Genomic DNA, 20,010 nt, shown 5'->3' with positions numbered 1-20,010 from the left:
GTCGTGGCATGTATCGAACATGAAATTTAAGAGAAGGAATTAACGGACGTCTTTGAGAGGGTATTGTTAGGTGAGGTGATAATTCCATAGACGGAGAGATTCCTAAGGAAATATATCATTCTCCTAACCTTGCAGAAATGGCAACATAATGAGCTAGATAATATTCAGGATGAATTCTGCATTGTTCACAGTTTCCTCAACAGTCACAAGAGGTGCACGATTATTATAGGATACGGCACTCCCCGTCTAGATTCTTGTTGTTGGTCCTTGATGTTGCTGCCCAAGAATCTCTGTTAATTTCGGCTGTCCTTGACAAATTCACAACCGTAAATGACCATCAGTTAGGGCTAGGCCGACTATTCCTCATCACTGAACACGACGCCCTGCTAGTTGTTGTTTTCGCTACCGTCAGAAGCAAGTTTCTCTATGATGAGGAGTTATAGGGAGCTTGACACACTCACGTCTGTTCCGGAAAAATAGGTCCTTAGTTGGCGCAATGTGTCCAACATTGGTACTAATACCTACATTGATCGGCCCTTGTGGCCGTGCGGTTCTAGGCGCTTCAGTCTGGAGCCGCGCGACCGCTACGGTCGCAGGATCGAATCCTGCCTCGGGCATGGATGTGTGTGATGTCCTTAGGTTAGTTAGGTTTAAGTATTTCTAAGTTCTAGGCGACTGATGACCTTAGATGTTAAGTCCAATAGTGCTCAGAACCTTTGAACCATTTTGAGCCTACAATGATCGCGGTGTGATACGAAATGGTGCAGCTGCGTCCAGAGTCGCGACTACTGCAGCTCACTTGAACTACTGGAGCCAAAACTGATACATATGTCGTTCAACTTATTCTATGGAAGATCCATCCAGCGTCCAACAGACCAACAGTGCAACCTTGCTTAAGAAGGGACATCCGTGAAACTGACCAAAGATGTTAATTTTCAATTTTTTTTTTTTATACATTAATAGAGTTCATGGATTACAGGGATACAAAATTTCAGTGATGAAATCGGATCCGAAGTGTCTGAAAAATAATGGAATGTGTGACGCAACCTTACTGACACACCCATTTTGAAAGCAACAGTTCAATACTAGTTCGGTGAACAAAAATTCCGCAGATCGCTTTCAAGCAAACTTGCATGGTATACATTTAGAACGCTGTGACATATACTCTTTGGTTTCATGGAACTTCTGTGACTCTGTTCCCTATGTTAGATACAATAACAAACCAGCTCCTTTTTTTTATGAAGAAACAGTTCTTGTTTTGCCTTGCGCTATTGATGGTGATATGTGCAAGAGTTCGATTATTTCACCGTTCGATAATGCCACGGCGACAAAGAATGTATAAAAAACTGCAGTATGGGCTGCATGTTTCCACATGGTGTCAGCAGATGAACATCCAATTTATCATCTGCACCACATTAGCTAGTATCAATATCTATATGCTCAGAGCGAAAACAACACCTATATTCATAAGGAAAGGTTTGCAAATCGTATCCTAGATATTGCCAGTGCTACTTACTGGTTTGTGTCCGATCCTGAAATTCTAAAAATCTGGCAAAAATGTGGCATGGAAAACCCAGGATTCACACGTGTCTCTAAACTCACTCATATGGAAACGATGCCCTGAATCCAAAATTTCATCTGCTACAGTTGTCAGAACTGCGACTTAGGTCGCATTTCTTGTATTTTGTGATAGGAACGTAGGGAGCATGAAGGTATTCGAGCGAATGGGCTTGGATATAGAATGTATTCACTCAAGACACCTTGAGAAAAATAGTACCTCTCTGCAGCTGAAACTTCAGTTAAAGACCTGGTAAACGAAAGAAGGCACGAAACAAGCCTTGAAGGGAAAGGCGACCCTGAGTACAAATCTTGGGTCTTCTGATAATGTGACATAAGGAAAAACATTACATTGAAAATAATGTTTTGTGAAGTTTATGTACCCTTTTGTCGAAGGCTATATTTATCAAATATTGTACACTTATCTCTATAAAAGCAATAAACATTATGTGAAACGTAAATTTTGAAATTTTGAATGTAATCTGAGATATGGGAAAAAGTACTTGGAATTTTGCATGGATTGTATATTATACTTACAGAACTATAATGAAAAATTACTAAAATTAACCTATTCTGTGCACTCAAAAAACCTCTTGAGAGAAGTTTTCCGCGTGCAAAGAGATCAAATAGACAAGATTTTTTAAAAAATGTCATAAATTATTTATGAGAAAAGATGTATAAAACTGATGGAAAAAATCGCAACAACAACAAGAAGTAGTGCGACATAATAGAATTTTTTTTGTTTATTTATAGACGCAATCACAGGAAAATTAAAGAGACCTTTGGAGAAAAGAGAACCACTTGCATGAATATCAAGAGCTCAGATGGAAACCCAGTTCTAAACAAAGAAGGGAAAGTAGAAAGGTGGAAGCAGTATATAGACGGACTATACAAAGGCGATGTTCTTGAGGACAATATTATGGAAATGGAAGAGCATGTAAATGAAGATGAAATGGGAGATATGATACTGCACGAAGAGTTTGACAGAGCACTGAAAACCTAATTTGAAACAAGGCTCCGGGAGTAGACAACATTCCATTAGAACTACTGATAGTCTTGGGAGAGCCAGCCCTGACAAAATTACCATCTGCTGAGCACGATGTATGAGACAGGCGAAATACCCACAGACTTCAAGAAGAATATAATAATTCCAATCCCAAAGAAAACAGGTGTTGACAGATGTGAAAATTACGGAACTATCGGTTTAATAAGCCACGGCTGCAAAATACTAACACGAATTCTTTACAGACGACTGTAGAAACTGGTAGAAGCCGACCTCGGGGAAGATCAGTTTGGATTCCACAGAGATGTTGGAACACTGAACCTACGACTTACCTCAGAAAATAGATAAAGGAAAGGCAAAACTACGTTTCTAGCATTTGTAGACTTAGAGAAAGCTTCTGACAATGTAGACTGGAATACTCTCTTTCAAATTCTGAAGGCAGCAGGGGTAAAAGACAGGGAGCGAAATGCTACTTACAATTTGTACAGAAACCAGATGGCAGTCAAAAAACTCGAGGGGCATGAAAAGGAAGCAGTGGTTGGGAAGAGAGTGAGACATGGTTGTAGCCTAGCCCCGATGTTATTCAGTCTGTATATTGAGCAAGCAGTAAAGGAAACGAAAGAAAAATTCGGAGTAGGCATTAAAATCCATGGAGAAGAAACAAAAACTTTGAGGTTCGGCGATGACATTGTAATTCTGTCAGAGACAGCAAAGGACCTGGAAGAGCAGTTGAACAGAACGGACAGTGTCTTGAAAGGAGCATATAAGATGAACATCAACAAAAGCAAAACGAGGGTAATGGAATGTAGACGAATTAAGTCGGGTGACGCTGAGGGAATTAGATTAGGAGATGAGACGCTTAAAGTAGTAAATGAGTTTTGCTATTTGGGGAGCAAAATAACTGATGATGGCTGAAGTAGAGAGGATATAAAATGCAGACTGACAATGGCAAGGAAAGCGTTTCTGAAGAAGAGAAATTTGTTAACATCGAGTACAGATTTAAGTGTCAGGAAGTCGTTTCTGAAAGTGAAGCGTGGACGATAAATAGTTCAGACAAAAAGAGAACAGAAGCTTTCGAAATGTGGTGCTAAAGAAGAATGCTGAAGCTTAGATGAGTAGATCACATAACTAATGAGGAGGTATTTAATAGAATTGGGGAGAAGAGAAATTTGTGGCACAACTTGACTAGAAGAAGGGATCGGTTGGTAGGACATTTTCTGAGCCATAAAATGATCCCCCGTTTTATTACTGGAGGGCAGCGTGGAGGGTAAAAATCGTAGAAGGAGACCAAGAGATGAATACACTAAATAGATTCAGAAGGATGTAGGTTGCATTAAGTACTGGGAGATGAAGAAGCTTACACAGGATAGAGTAGCATGGAGAGGTGCATCAGACCAGTCTCTGGACTGAAGACCACAACAACAACAATCATATGTGTTTCTCACGTCTCGTGAACCAGGAAATGCCTCTTCCACTTGTGTTTTACCATGTCAGTGCAAACAACACATCAGAATCTATATTCTATCAACCAAATAAAGATGTGGAATGTGTAGAATGGCAGAGCTATAAGTCAACTTGTCAGTTTTCATGGGTGGGGAATAATTGTCCAATGCAAACACTATCCACATTGAATCTTCTCAAATTTCAACATAAAAATTGGAGAATACTCACGACACATGCAGTCACGAAGGCTGTCCAACACATATTATCAGTTTACTGTTCTCTCCCCCAAAAGGGTGAGACTGTTACATCAACTGCATTCATGTTACTAGCCTGACCGGGTCAGGACTCCCAGCGATGGCTTGCACCTTAAGCTGGAAGTGTCCACTCGTTCCAGCAACAGGCTACCTCCGTGGATGACTCCCATGACCCAGAGTAGACCTGAGTTGGCGTTCGATGTGGATCTGCAACGTGTTGTATCTGGAGTAATGTTGGGTGGCAAATCTACAATACACTACATCCAGAATAGGGTTTGAATGTGGATCTGCCATGCGTTATATCCGCAGCGATGTGTGGTATGAAACATCTGGGATAGGCTTCAAAGGTGGATCCACAATGCGTTACGTATAAGATAAGGTTCGAAGGTGGATCCACCAAATGTTAAATCCGGAGACGTGTTCTATGACCGAAGGTGTATCCACTAGTGGGATGACTGGGTCACGTTTATGGGAGTCATCCACGCCAAATGCACAGACACAGACGTATAGAAAATAGATCTAATGCACTGCAACTTGAGAATATGTAACTGGAAGTGATTGGATGCTTTCGAGTACAGTGCTATACTATACCATCTCATTAATGTGTGGCTGTATCTCATGCATAAGAATGAGACTCACGAAGGACTGTCTCCTTTCATCCTACGACATCTAGTACTCTAAATAGGGTGATTGGGGTGATCATGTGCCATCATCGTGGATCTTTAGAGTATAAAAGGATGTGTGATAGGCGCAGTGAGACGTCTTGGATGGCTGTTATTACTGGAGAATCTAGACAATCTTGTTAGAAATATTGGTGTATAAATTACATCGAAGATGTTATAATCTTTACAGGATGAATTTAAATGTGCTTACATCCACTGCAGAACCCTTTTTCAAAGAGTATGCCGCACGGGGTAGCCGCGCTCTTTGAGGCGTCTTGTCACGGTCTGTGCAGCTCCCAACTTCGGAGGTTCGAGTTGTCCCTCAGGCATGGGTGTGTGTTGTCCATAACATGACAGTTTAAGTTGGATAAAGTAGTGTGTAGGCATAGGGACCGATGACCTCAGCAGTTTGGTCCCATAGTACCTTACCACAAATTTCCAAAGAACTTTCAAAGAACATTTTGCTATTTGTAAAGCTTTAGCGCTATCGAAAATAATAAAGTGGTTGATATCGACACTTCGCGATTGAAAATATGGGTGCAGATTGTCTCTCTCTCTCTCTCTCTCTCTCTGTGTGTGTGTGTGTGTACAGCTGTCAGCGGTAGATGATGCAGTTCAGACACATAAGTTGCTGCCAGGGAAATGCACTCTGCAGGTAGAGAGGGTAAACGGACACTCTTATGACCCAAGATGCTACCTGCAGTGGACACACTGTCAACTAACGAATAACTTATTACTAGGGTAATAAAAATAAATACTTGAAAGCTACAGTTCGTAGCTGTTCTGGGAGGATTGTGGGTACGTATCAGAGTTGTAAAGTATAAACAGAAATAACGAAACACTTCTGATAAGCAATAAGAGCATATACTTGCGGAAAAAATATCTGAGCAACAACAGAAGTCAACTTTGTATATATGTGAACTCTCTGCTGTAGATGCCTGCACAATGGAGTGGAAATCAAATGAACGTGGAGAACTGTTTCCAGACTTTGAGTTTCTGTTAAGTGCAGCACAATGTGAGTCTGCAGACAAACTCTCTGATGGGTCAGGGCAGTACAAGGAATTGTTTCCAAACTTCGTGTTTCCGATACATCTATCATCTGCACCAACTGTTCAGCTGCACATGGGCACAAAGCAACTGTTACTATATCGTCCTATCCAAAATAAATGCATGTGGATCGCAGGGGAGAGGGCGCAGTCTTAGTTTTTTAGTAGATTGTTGTATAAGACACGCAAATATTCTCATAGAAAATCAAACAACACATGGATATGTAAGCAATATGACGATATACATATCGAAAACTGTCGAAAAAATATATAAAAGACATAAAATACGTAATATTTGAGGAAAACCTGGTATAATCACGAAAAAGTGAAGTGAAATACGTAAAATTGATGGAAATACGATGAAATTTATAAAATAGCGAAAATTTAGCAAAAGTTACGAAAATTCACTGAGAATACATAAACCCCCCCCCCCCCAAAAAAAAAAAAATTCATGAAATGAGTACTTACCGAAATCAATAAAACTGCGTGTTCTGGAGGAGAGTGGGCCAATGCTGCATATACACACCTTAATAGTGGAAAGAGGAGGCATTCTAGAGCTGTGGTGTTTAGCCGAAACCGCTATATTGTCCTGCACGCGGGCAAAACAACCTAACATTGGACCTGACTTGTGTATGCAAGAGGAAGGTTACCAGAGACGGTGGTAAACTGCGACAAGACTGTTATATCTCGTCTGGCTACTGATTGTGGTGTTTATTTCCTTGTAAGATGTCGCTATTTCTTCGTATGCATTTTCAGCTGGCGATGATCATTTTATAGGATTGTTGTGAACCAATCAATATTTTCGAACCGCAGTTGTGATTGAACTTTATAAACAGCGGGCGTCATACATCTCTGGAAATCTAGGTAGTGTTTATGTTACAAAGAATAGATGTTTACTTTGCAGGGTAGTTGTTTTCTCACTTAAAATTTGTCACCACAGTTTATCGGAGAGAAACGTTCAGGGAGAATGTATGTCATACGCTGTAAATATATGCCATACATGGGAATATTAACAGCATTGCATTCCACTCGAGTGATAGGTCAAAAACCGCACTAATGTACCTCTAAGCGTGTTTAAGTGCGTAGCATTGTAGCCCTTAGATTGTGTTTTTGTACTACGCTCATTTCTCTCTTTCCGATACCTTCGGACACCAAACATCGGAACAAGACTTCAAAATTGTTACCTCAAGTGATTCACGTAATATGTTTCGAATCCTTTTCTAAGTTACTGACAGAGGTTTGTGAGGTACTGAAAACCCTGTGCGCACATTTCCTTGACAGTTGTCCTGTTTACAAAGTTAGTACAGCATGGTGTGTAATTTCACACGTCAAACATCGCTGCTATGCATTTGTCTGTTTCCTCACAAGATGCATTTTCCATTGTTGGCCATCGTTTTATAGGAATGATGTGAGCATAGCATAATTTCTGAACCATAATAAGATGTGTGCACTGGGCCCTATACACCTCCAGAAAGCTGTATTGCTTTTATATCACAAACAACCTATGTTTTTCTATGGCGTAGAAGGAAGCAGTTTTATCATCTTAATGTTGGTCACCGTAGTGAGAAAGAAAACTTGAAGTTGGATACATGTCAAATGAAGGACATATACCAAGTGGCACACACACGCTATCGTCCATTACCGTTAGTTAATTCCAGATACCACAGACGCCGAAAGCTTTGCCCAAACAGAACAGTAAAGGAACCTTCAGCTTGCTAAACGTAAGAGCAGCACTTGAAAACAAATACTTTTGAGCTATAACCGGTCTTATAGCTCTTCGCTAGGAAACTTGCTTGTTGTAGGAGGTGTGCCGGACTCGATTCCTGGGCTTGAGAAAGGTGTCTGTGTAGAAGAATGATGTCCCTAAGCAAAACAATATGCACAAGGGTCAAAACATATTAATTACCTGTTCCAAGGCATATCTACATGTGATAAATATTTATTAACAACACACTATTCACCAATTCGTGCTTCATAACTAGCAGTATTACCTAAATGCTCTCATATCTTTGATTGGAGTAAAGAACAATGACTATAATGAACATCATAAATGATCTTCCTTTAAACCTATGTTATAGACTGACAGATCTGTATAACTGCATTATTCATAATACAAATGTTCAAATGCATGTCCTTCTTGTTGCATGCATTGATGTAAGCGCCTCTCGGTATTAGCATGTCTGCAGGTATTGAAGTGCAAGAATGACGTATTCGTTCTTTTAGCGCATCCCGATTTTCCAGTTCCGTTTCGTAAACACTGGCTTTGATATAACCCCATAAAAATGCAATGGCATTAAATCAGGCGATCTCGCTGACCATCGAGTGCAACCATCACAAGCTATCCACCGTTTTGGGTACACACTGTTGAAATATTCCCTAACCCTTCTACAATAATGGGATGGCGCACCATCGTGCTGAAACCATTGCCTCACAGCTAACTTAAGTGGGATGTCTTGTAGGAGATGCCCAAGGTTCAGCTCATTCTGTAGCAATTGAAAATACAGCCGATCAGTTAGTTGAGAGCCAACAAAACTAGTCCAATGTTGTGTTCTCCTAGAATGCTGCACCATTCGTTAACAGCCCAGTGCGCTTGCATGTGATGTCGTCGTAACCAGTGACGATTTTCAGCAGCTTAGTAATGTAGATTGTGTCTATTGACAGTGGCGTCATTGGTGAAATAGCATTGATCTCCCCATAAAATATACTTGATGAAATCTGGATTTACGGCTACTTTATTTAAGAGATGTCTGCAGAACGATTATCGATCTACGAAATCGTTTTCATATAGCTGTTGGTGTACGTGCAGGTGCAGTATGATGTTTTCGTTCCTCCAGACTCCTTTGTACCGAAGATCTCGATATCTCCAGGTCCGCAGGAGCTCTTCCTTGTCCCGATTACTGGGCGAGATCTAACGACTTTCATATATTAATAATAATGGCCATAATAGTACTATTATTATTACTGTTTTAGTTACAAATAATACTGCAACGTAATGCAATAGCATGATAACACTTTCGTTTATACCACATTGTATGTGCGTGTTATTTTCACTTAATTAATGCTTGTCGTGCATGACATTAGAGAATTAAGAACGTTGCACTCTGCACAACCAATATTTCAGAAACCACATGGCTTTAATATTACAGCGTGTTGAAGTGCAGATCCATGTAGCCTTAGGTGTACGAGTGTTTATGTTCTACGATCGTTTCTCTCTTGCCACTACCTTCGTGTACCGACATCAGACACTAGGACAATACTTTAGAATTGATAGCACAGTTGATTTATGTAAAACGCTTCAAACTCTGTCCATGTGGAGCTTCATCATGCATAAACCACACGTTTCTCCTTAACCAACTGTTATATCATCACAACACTCTCATATCTACTATACATCGACAAGGGGTGCTAACCTCCTCGACGTGCACCAGTCTGGAGAGATCTTGTGCACTTGGATGGATACCCTGAGTATGACTGGTGCGGAACAGTGTTCGTTGAATCGCAGCTACAGACTCGGCTCGCTCTGTTGCTTCATAAGACATGGAATGTGGCGGGTATAGAAGCCTTCTATTTCTGATGAGTTGCAAATTAAATCGGCGACGTTATTGTAGGGAGGGTTGGTTAAAGACAATGCGGGGAGTTCTTTCAATCTCGAAATTTATCCTGAAAATGCGAGAGTACTCTGTGACTCCCATCCACATAGGGCCAATCGTAAATCCGCACTGTGATCAAAGTGCTAGAAATACGTAGATAACCTAACTGGATCCGTGTAGGATGCCATCTGGTACCCTTTGATGTGTGTGTTAGAGAATTAAACATGAATGGACGTACTGCATAGTCATCTATCTACATTTACAATCTAGCGTATCGTGCTCGCAATGTAGTGGACTGGTGCTTTAGCAAAGATACAAAACCTAGGAAGTATGCTGTAGTGTCACAGGTTGGCGTTAAAATTACAGAAGAACTGGTAAGACTGCTAATATTGATCACACTATCAGCTGTGGTGCTTATTACAGCACATCGTCCCATATCGATGGTGACTTTTCTATCTTATCCGTCCACTGATACATTGTTGATTACCACATAATGATTGAATGACACCACATGTTTGAGATTTAGAGAAACTTGGTGGAAGCAGTACCTTCTGGGGATGGGCAGCACCGAAACAATGATCACGTACATGGCCACAATATGAGGAATCAAAGCACTTGGTCTTTGAAACGGAACACCGAGACGTCTGCTACCCCATCACTGTGGAAATGAAACTGATGTAGAGGTCATCACCTTTGGTCACCTGTTTGGAAACACTCCACAATGCTGCAGACTTTTCCGGTTTCCATGTGCTGCGATGTTTTCCACATTTTGTCAATAAGAAACACCACCTCTGACTTTTATTTCAACCATCCTGTGTGTCACAGGAGCAGCATAGTTTACATCACTCGATGTCCAGATTTCTGTGAGCGACAATGGATCAAGACGTGTTAATATATGTTTAGCACCTAATACGGACCTCGAATTCATGGTAGACAAACAAAATGTATGGCTGTGTACACAGCTGTAGTCATAAACTGCTGCGATGTGTTACAGCAAAAAACAATATATCAAATTGCTTATGAAACAACAGCACAGCAATCATCTCCTTGCGACTGGTAGTCGCTGTGGTCATCCTCCAGTACAAGCGACAAAACTTTACACATGTCCATGGAAGTGACTTGGATTACTAGTCGCCTGCTCCAGTGGACCGATCCATGTGTATTTAATGGGATAACCACATATGTTTGATGTGAACATGCATATGGTATTTGTTTCCTGATATATCGGAAGAGAGAAATGCGGTAAAATCTTATTGAATTGAGTTCTCTACTAGGTGATGTTAGCGAAGATTTTTATTTCGTAGTTTTACTCCTTTGTGCGTTACAAAAAAATGAGGAGAGGGTCAGAGAGAGAGAGAGAGAGAGAGAGACAGAGACAGACAGAGAGAGAGAGAGAGAGAGAGAGAGAGGGAGAGAGACAGAGACTGTGCTGCCAACGAAGACTTAGACACTATTGCACTGTGGTATTTCTATTGTGATAATCATAGAAATAGGATAACCAAGATCAGGACATATAAAGGGTGATATTCATAGACTTTCATCCAATATCGATGAACGGTAGGTGTTATGCTTCTGAAGTTCTTTCTGCCGACCATGTATAGTCTGAATGTTGATAATTTCCTCCTCTATATTAGTGTGCTAATTTTCTAGTTCTGATAGCTGATGGAACAGTGCCGTTGGAACAAGATCTGATTCAGCAGGGATCTGTGTTTTGGCTGGGGTATCAGTTCTAACTGCTCTGACAAAACGCTGGCTATTGAGCAAGAACACATGTAACATAAATAAAAGATGAAGGGCTTTTTAATGGTAATTACGCCATTTATTACTCGACAAATATGTGATAAAGACGATGTGACGCCGGCCGAAGTGACCGTGCGGTTAAAGGCGCTGCAGTCTGGAACCGCAAGACCGCTACGGTCGCAGGTTCGAATCCTGCCTTGGGGATGGATGTTTGTGATGTCCTTAGGTTAGTTAGGTTTAACTAGTTCTAAGTTCTAGGGGACTAATAACCTCAGCAGTTGAGTCCCATAGTGCTCAGAGCCATTTGAACCATTTTTGAACGATGTGACGGAACGGTTTTGCAACTGGGAATCCATGGTAGGCCGTGCAAAAGGTACCCAGCTCGTGTTTGTGTAGGACTACCATAATTTTTCGGACCTAAACACGATACTCACGCAACGTGTCAGGAATGTTATGCTGTTGCAATGTAACAGTACTGTGGTCAATATTCCAGCATGTGCAGAAAAAAATGACTGTCTGTTAGTAAGGGAGATATATATTTGACGTGGCGAAATTGTGACTTCAGTGCGTCGATAGCCGTAAGGGATATGAATGATTCTGCGTCATAAGGAAGATATAGATTTACCTGAGGAATTAATATTTCCAAAGCTGCAGTAGTTAGGAGGAGGGATTTCCGATACACTCATCGTTAAACGTCACCAGATTGGTAGTACATTCATAACATTTAATTGTAATTAAACTGATAAATATGTGGTTAGTTTCTAGGACTACACTGCTTGATGTGTGAGGGGCGTGGAGGAGGTAGCCAGTGGCCAGAACGACCGGACATTTCTGGCTTAGGGTGCAAACCATAGCACAGAGTCCCGAACCAGTCAGGTTGTGATCGGGGATGCAGTTGACCTAACCGTGTCACCCTCTATGTGGGAGAATAGCAAACTAACACTCAGCATGTGCTGGGCAGCCCTTCGTAATAGCGTGGATTGCCAGTATTCTTCGACTTTAATGTGGAAATTTGAGAAGATTCAATATTATGAGTGTTTGCTTTGGACAGCTATTCCCCACCAACGTAAATTGACCAGTTAACTGCTTCTACTGCATTCTACACTTTCCTTTCTTTATGTAGTTGAGAGAACTTAGACTGTGATGTGTTGTTTGCTTCGAGATCGTGAAACACAAGGGGAAGAGACTTTGCTGGTTCTCTAGACATGAGAAACACATAAGATTATGAATGTTAAAAGCTTAGTTGACTTTGTAAAGTAAAAGGATGATCTGGAAACGGTTATAACATTGACGTCGATATTCGGTAAAAAATTTAAGTGGGAAAAATCTTGGCAGATGAGGTAAGTTTCTAGTTACTCAGTGGTTTGCTGCATGGCCCCCATGATAGCCTCGCTAAGGTCTTGGCTTTTTAGCGATATGTTTGCAAGTCATTGTCTTCAGAATTATACTGTGGTATGTGGTTGATATCGAGAACAGCCGCGTAAATGGTATGATATTTTGGCAAACCGTGTGAAAATACATGAAATTATGGTAATTTTCGTATGCTATCCGATGATTTCAGCATAAAAGTGTCTCAAAGACGTCGTTTTTTGACGTGTAATATTAGATACTGCAGCTGATATCGATTGATTAATTGACTGACGGAGCATTTCTCATTGACAGAGGTCAGAAAATAAATGCTTTTATTATCCCAGAGCCTGGAGATGGTCGCAACTCGTTGCAGAAATTATGGCAGCAAGCAGGCCAGACCGGAAACATTACTGTTGGTTGACGTCTTTGTGCTGGGGGAACCCACAAACCCTTTGTACACCACTTTGGAGAGTGCCCACTGTATGCGGAGGGTGCTTTCATCGAGCACTGGGCTATGAAAGTGCCTCATGTCTGTTGGCCACGGTGGATGACTGACTGAGCTTACAGGCAGAATCTAGTGCTGTGACTCCATACAGTGCACATGCTTATGTTTGGGGGTGTGTTTGTCTTTGTGGTGTATATATGAGTCTCTGGTGCACGACGCTACACGCAGGATGCAGAACTGATGATTTTTTATGGTATTTGAGGTTGCTTTCATACCAAGCAGTAACACAGTAGTGTAACTGGCGAAGTGTCTTTGGCGGCAGTTTCTGTATTTCATGATCTGTAGATCATTTCTGAAGGGTTTAACAGTCAATGCAATATGATTAATGTACGTTTTCCGATCTGTACAAAATAATTTTCCGCTGAATTCTCGTAATTTGTGCAGCTGTAGAAAGTGTCAAGACAGTCCTCACACACCAGAAGCAGTAATTTGGTGGCTAAATTTAGTGAGAACCTATCAGAATGCTCCATTCACAGGATGTTCCATGACATCATAGAGTCACAAGACATCATTTGTTTGTGTATGTGTGTGTGTGTGGGGGGGGGGGGAGTGGGAATAGAAGTCTCTACAAAACAATATAGGGGCAGAACAGGATACTACAGGAAGTTCCGTGACATCAGAGGGTGATGTGTTTCCTTCTTTATTCGAGTTTTTAGAGGCAAGAACAGACAGATCAGTCTCCTCTGTTTCAGACAGGTGGGATGCGATCCCCCACCTGCCATTGTGGCCTTAGAGCGCCTCCAGAGCATCAGCTGTAGAACATTGAAAATTCACCGAAAATTCAAGTCATTTTTCTCGTCAATAGGACAGTGCTTCGAATTCTAGGAGAATGTTTTAGACATCCGCTCTGCTGTGTGTCTGTGTGTTTCTGATGACCTGTTGTGGATTTCGAAACATGTTATCAACTTTTAGGTATGTAATTTCCCTAATTTCCCGTCTGCGCTTAGACGCCAGTGTGATTCGAAAAGTGATGAAAATAAAAAGGAAAAGCTTTAACATGCCTGACTCCAGCAGGAAATATAAACCAAGCCCACTTAGCGTTTCAGAAAAAATGATGAGTACCACAGTAGCTGCAGGATTCATAAATTTTCTTTCTCTACGACAGTGCCTTCAAATAAGAAGCTAAAGTCGAAAACTGGCGAGTGTCCTGTTTAGAGTTACATAGATGTTTACTTCCAGTTGTAGGTGAAGGGAGCACTCTATGTAGAGTTTGAGTCTGCTTGTTACTAGTTTCGAGCGGTACTGTAATATTTTTAACACCAGTTGTTAGACATAATCAGTCTGAAGCTGTAGGATGATCTTTAGAAATAAATAATCTGTGTGAAATCCATCTACGCAAACTGGTTAAATAAACAGTATTCTGCGCTTCCTTGTCTGGTGCAAATTGCATAAACAATAACCCATTGCTGGAAATTGTTTGATGCAATGTTAATCACGATATATAAGCCTACTTTTGTGAGATATTCCCAGTCCAACCGTCCTACACAGACTGGGCGATTTTTCTCACCTTTTTTTCTGGGAGTGGTGGCATGTCCTCTGGTGGTGGCATGCATAATCGTTTAAACAAATAAACACAGTGACATTGTCTAAATAATTAGTATACTATTCCTTCCTACCTGGCAGCTCAACAGAGACTTAGCGAGTTTCCCACCATTTCCAGGGCAGATGGGTGGAGGGGGAAGGATGGACTGAGGGGAGAGGGGCAAGTGGCAGGAGAGGGGTAGTGGCAGAAGGGACGCATGTGCAGTGGGTGGGGGTAATTGATTGATCAAATAATTAATTTGTGTAATTGATGTGATAGCAATCAGATACAAAAAGTAGGCTAGAAGCCGCTTTGCCCTACTACTATCGCTATCCCATGTCTTCTGTCACCTCAATGTACTTTGATGCAGTGATTTATAAAAGTGATGTATTTTGAAATTGCAATGGAAACTGAATTCGATACATACATTTCCGTAATAGCATTGAAGTCAGTATCAGAACCTGTTAAAAAACACAGAACAGAAAGTTCCAACACTTCTATGAATCCCGGGCAAAAGATTTTAACAAAATGTTACCTTTTTAAAAACCGCCAGTCGTAAAAGTTTCAAAAAGTTACAATGGAGATAGAATAAAACTAAATTATAATCGTAATGACAGAGTCAGATAGCGGAAAACACGTGACAGTTTGCATTACATTGGAATCAACAATCAGAGATGTGTAACCATTCTTAAACGTTACGAGAATAAGAGGGAAAAAAAAGTGGATCTCATACCTGCTACAACTGATACTACGCAGAAGACAGGAACAAAAGTACAGATGTAGAAAATAAGTTTTCCTTCTTATCCATGCTGAATAGTCCAATGTTTTGAGGTGTGCATTCTTTACGGAACTACAGATAAATAAACATACACTAGCTTACGAACTAGACGTTATGGAACGTTAAGAAAACACAGCGACTGATCTTCGGTGTTTATAAAGGGCGGGATCTAATGAATAACCAGATTCTTACGAGGTGTGATACATTTCATAGCTATATTATTTTCTTCACACATTGTAACTTACTGTTGTGCTAAAGGAAAGGTGACTGTTATTCACAGTGACACCAGGCTGCTGATAGGCAAACAGTATGTGATTCTCCAAGTCGTTCCAGTAGAGAACACTGCCGTCTCTCATACACAAGAGCGTCCTGTTGCCTCTGGTCACGACTCCACCTACGAAGATACAAAGAATCGCGTTACTACAAAAACAGATTGAACTACAAAAACATATTGAAATGTGATTCAGATCGAATGTGGTCAAATAACTAGACGGTCGCTCGCTGAAAATGTAATTGCTGAGATTCAGTGTTTACATGTTATGAGCACAGAACCCGACGGCCTGCGTGTACACGAGTCGGTTGCTTATCTGGAGTGTACCCAGACGAGGCTGCTTGTAACAGGAAGCTCGGAACTAATTGGCTTCCACTGATTATCTGACTGCCCGGAATAAATAATACGTTTAGTAGCTCAGAGCACCACGTGAACAAAACATCTGTCTCTGAAACTGTGTGTTCGTTATGTTTCTCATTTACCGGGTGTCACTTGTTCCTCGCCAAAACATAACGAAGGAATTTTTAGCTATCGTTGACTGACGGTGACGAAAAGCAAGGTCCATATCAGGCTATGACACGAACAGAGAATTTGCACATTTATGTACAATTTTGACGCAGTATCGTTTACCACACTGAATGAAACATTTGATACTAGCCTTTATTAGAGTGAAAACTATCTACACCTGTTCATGCGGCTCACATATCCACAGTGGATACTGCAGCAGGATATACTTATTCACTGGTAGAATTTCCTCAGATCTGAATTTGAGTAACTTATGGAGGATTCCAAAGTGCAAGCAAACACTTTCATATAATATTTTCTTGCACAATTTTTCTGAAATGAAGTTTGTGGGATTCGATGGGGAGATATCGTAGAGTAAAAAAGTTGTTATCGCTGGTTCTGATACTCCTTCCATTTGCGCAGTCAGATTTTATTATGTTTTGCAGTTCAGTAGGTTGAGAGAGAGAGAGAGAGAGAGAGAGAGCGAGAAGAGAGAGAGAGAGAGTGTACGTGCATGGGAAGTGAACTCAACCTGTTACACTTACCATGCCTTACAAAGCTGTTAAGAAGATGAGCTCCAAGACATCATGAAGAGGTTGCTCTTTAATTCCTATCAATTACAGCTGTTATATTTTGTTCTGATATTAAATTTCCAAAGATAAAAAGAACTGGCAAACGTTCATAAGCTCCACTGAGCAAAATATGATATTATGAAGGCTTTCACGACCTGTTATGTTAGTTGTTGGTGGATCTTCTGGGTTGTGCGGTCATGGCCAATGGAAACTTTTTTGTTCCTGACGTTTCATTCGGGAATGAACAACTTCGTGGACTACGACCATACTCCCTGGAAAACTCATCAACAACTGAAATGTTATATTATTGAAAATATTTTAATATATCAGCAAATAATATGCACTGCAATTTACGTTGCGCCGATAAGAAAAATTGTTTTTGCGTAGCTGCCTTCTGAAAACCCGTCATGGACCATTCAATGAAAAATATTGAGGAAGAGATACTGCAGATTCTTACAGGCACGGATTCTTCATCTGTATACGCCAGACTAATGTGCATAAATGTACAGTAATTTTTTGCGTGCATATAAAAGGAAGGTACTCAATTTTTGACCAGTTATTGAAGTGTCCGCTCAAGTTCACGCAAAAAAAGAAAAAAGAAAAAAAATCAGGCATAAAACGAATATAAATTTTGTTGTAACATATATAAATAGTCTCCGCTGACAGACTTAGTTTTGAACAGAATAACTGAAAATAAGTCACTTCTTGAATACTGGAAGAACAATCATAATATGTGAATGCTGAGGCCTGGAACTGTCCATGCCCTACGCATGCCACAGTGAAAATCCGCTCGAGAGGACGAGAAAATATTAAAGTGCCAAAGGGATGCACAAGACCTTAAGTCTGGCGTTTTACTGATGGAAAGCAGAGACAAATATTATTAAGTCCATTCGCTAGGGTCGTAGCCTGGGAGATCATATCTGTGTGGTGTAGATACCACGAATAGTGTAGTTCAGTAGCTGACAGGTACTTGAGGTGAAGGTCGACGTGAATGGCGTCGTCGTCGTCGTCGTCGTAGCAGCAGCTCTAAGGCGACATCTTTAATGAGGGAATATTTTCGCTCTCAGCGGCTGGCCCAGGGAGCTCTCACATTTTAGCCTGGCCGCTGCCCCAATTGCTGCCCGGGTGCCAGGATACTGCAGGTACTACTTTCGGTCATGGGGTCCACAGAGGAGAAAATGTCAACAGGGTCTGACCTCTGGCAGTTTTTGGGGCGCCGCCTGTTGTCTGGGCAGAGCGTGGCCGTCCCTTTTCTGTCGCCTGAAGGGTTGCCCCTGCTGCGTGGTGCCTGCATAAGCAGTCTGTGTTGCTGGTTGCAGGCTTAGTAGGAAGACGGCTTCGAAACACTTGGTATCTTGTACATTGTGTAAATAGGCGCTGCAAGGTATTGCATTTTGTGAAACTAGACTTATTTATGAGGGTGGTTTGGCAAGTGTTGTAAAAATAGCAGGGAAAAAATGTTTGTTTCATAAACAACTCGCCTTGCTTCCCGACATTGTCTCATTTGAAGGATACAGATTTGGTCCAGTTATCCTCCAACTTTTATCATCCCATCAGTAAAACGTGTTCTGTCAAACTCTGAAAATTACTCGTTGAGTGCAACTACTACTTTCACATCTGATGAAAATGTCTTCCCAGCAAACCAAAGTTTCCAGTTAGAACACAGGAAGAAGTCACTTAGAGCAAAACTTGGTGAATAGGATGGGTGAGGAATTAGTCCAAAGCTCAGTTCATGAACTTCCAATATTTTTGTCGCAGATGTGTGGGATGGTGCATTATCCTGGTGAAAGAGCACTTTTTTGCATGCCACCATTGGTCTTTTCTCAGCTAATGTATTTTCAGACTATCCAACAATGAACCTAAAAGAGTCCAGTTATGTATCTGCCTTTTCCAAGTAATGAATGGGAATTATTCCCTGGGAATCCTAGAAAACAGTGGCCACCACTTTACCATATGGCAAAATGGTCTTTTTCGTCTTCGGTGGACTTTCACCAGCCTTTGTCCATTGTTTTGACTGATGTTTTTACTCTAGTGCGAATGATGGATCAAAGTTTCATAGACAGTCACAAACCGGCGCAAAATGTCTTGTGCTGGAATGTTGTGCCAGATGCGCTTTTATTCGACTGTGATCAATCGCGGCACCGTCTCACTCACAGCGTTATCATAGCCAAATCTCTCTGTAGGGTACTACGCACTCGCTCGGCTGAGATGCTGACAGTGTCATAAATCTCACGAATTTTTATTTGCGGTCTTGCATTACCGTATCATTTTGTCCTTTGGGGTCATCTCATTTTAATGGCCGGAGCGTGCCTACAGTGCCTGTCCGATCACGTTTAAATCCATTAATCCAGAAGTAAATGATGGTGGAGATTTTGCGTGAACTTCTTCCAGTTTTGTTTTGACTTGTGCGGCTGTCGAACCCTTCAGATGAAAATGTGTAATAACAGCACGAAAATCGGGTTTCTCCATTTTTAATTGCAGGCGACACACTGACCAATTCAGGCTGCCGTGAACAACGCACTGTACGCTGCACACTGTTGAAATTCTTAATGCAATTCTTGGGATAATCAAGTTTACCAGTCATGAATGTGCAACAAAAACGCTCTTACATGGAACTTTACCGGACTTAACAAACCACCCTAGTATATAATTGTAAACTTAAATGCCTTGATTTTCCAGTTTATATCTACAGTAAACATTACTTTTGCATGTGATTTTTGCGACTGATTTGCTGCTTATTCAACAAAAACTTTTTTGCTTTGTCATTACAACCTCTGATCTCTTTAGAAACGTAATCAACAGAATAAGCAAGGATTTATACTAGAATATTATGAACGACATTAATCAGGAAATTATTGTAACGCACCCAGCCGGTGAAAACCATACAGGAAACGAAGAACATAATAATGGTTTGTGTTCTTAAAAAAAAGACAGGTAAAGGAAGGTAAAAAATGCATTTACTTTTTCACGTTAGGTATATTTGGCAGTTACGATTAGTGTCGTTGAGTCATAATTGAATCAGTGTAGGTAACTGAAATGACCCACAATGACGACTTAATAGTCAAACGCGTGTACAAAATACTGCTGTCAATGCTTTCATTATGACAGCTGAATACGATGTTTCTATGTTTACTGTAGAACCTTGAGTGTATATCGTCGTTGTCGTTAAAATACATCGTTAATAGTTCCCGACAGATAAACTTCGAGAAGTGT

General features: G+C 40.9%; 1 protein-coding gene across 1 annotated transcript in view; it reads right to left on the bottom strand.

Moving 5' to 3' along the window:
• The window catches only part of LOC126235444 (uncharacterized), a 449,334-nt gene that overhangs the window by 337,565 nt on the left and 91,759 nt on the right, over positions 1 to 20,010 (bottom strand). The window contains exon 5 of the mRNA XM_049944167.1: positions 15,696 to 15,844. Coding sequence (XP_049800124.1) covers positions 15,696 to 15,844 — 149 coding nt within the window. The remainder of the gene's footprint in view (positions 1 to 15,695; positions 15,845 to 20,010) is intronic.

Source organism: Schistocerca nitens, chromosome 2 (assembly GCF_023898315.1).
Source record: "Schistocerca nitens isolate TAMUIC-IGC-003100 chromosome 2, iqSchNite1.1, whole genome shotgun sequence".
Lineage (NCBI taxonomy): Eukaryota > Metazoa > Arthropoda > Insecta > Orthoptera > Acrididae > Schistocerca > Schistocerca nitens.
Note: the sequence above shows the minus strand (reverse complement) of the source record. Positions and strands in the feature narration are given on the sequence as shown.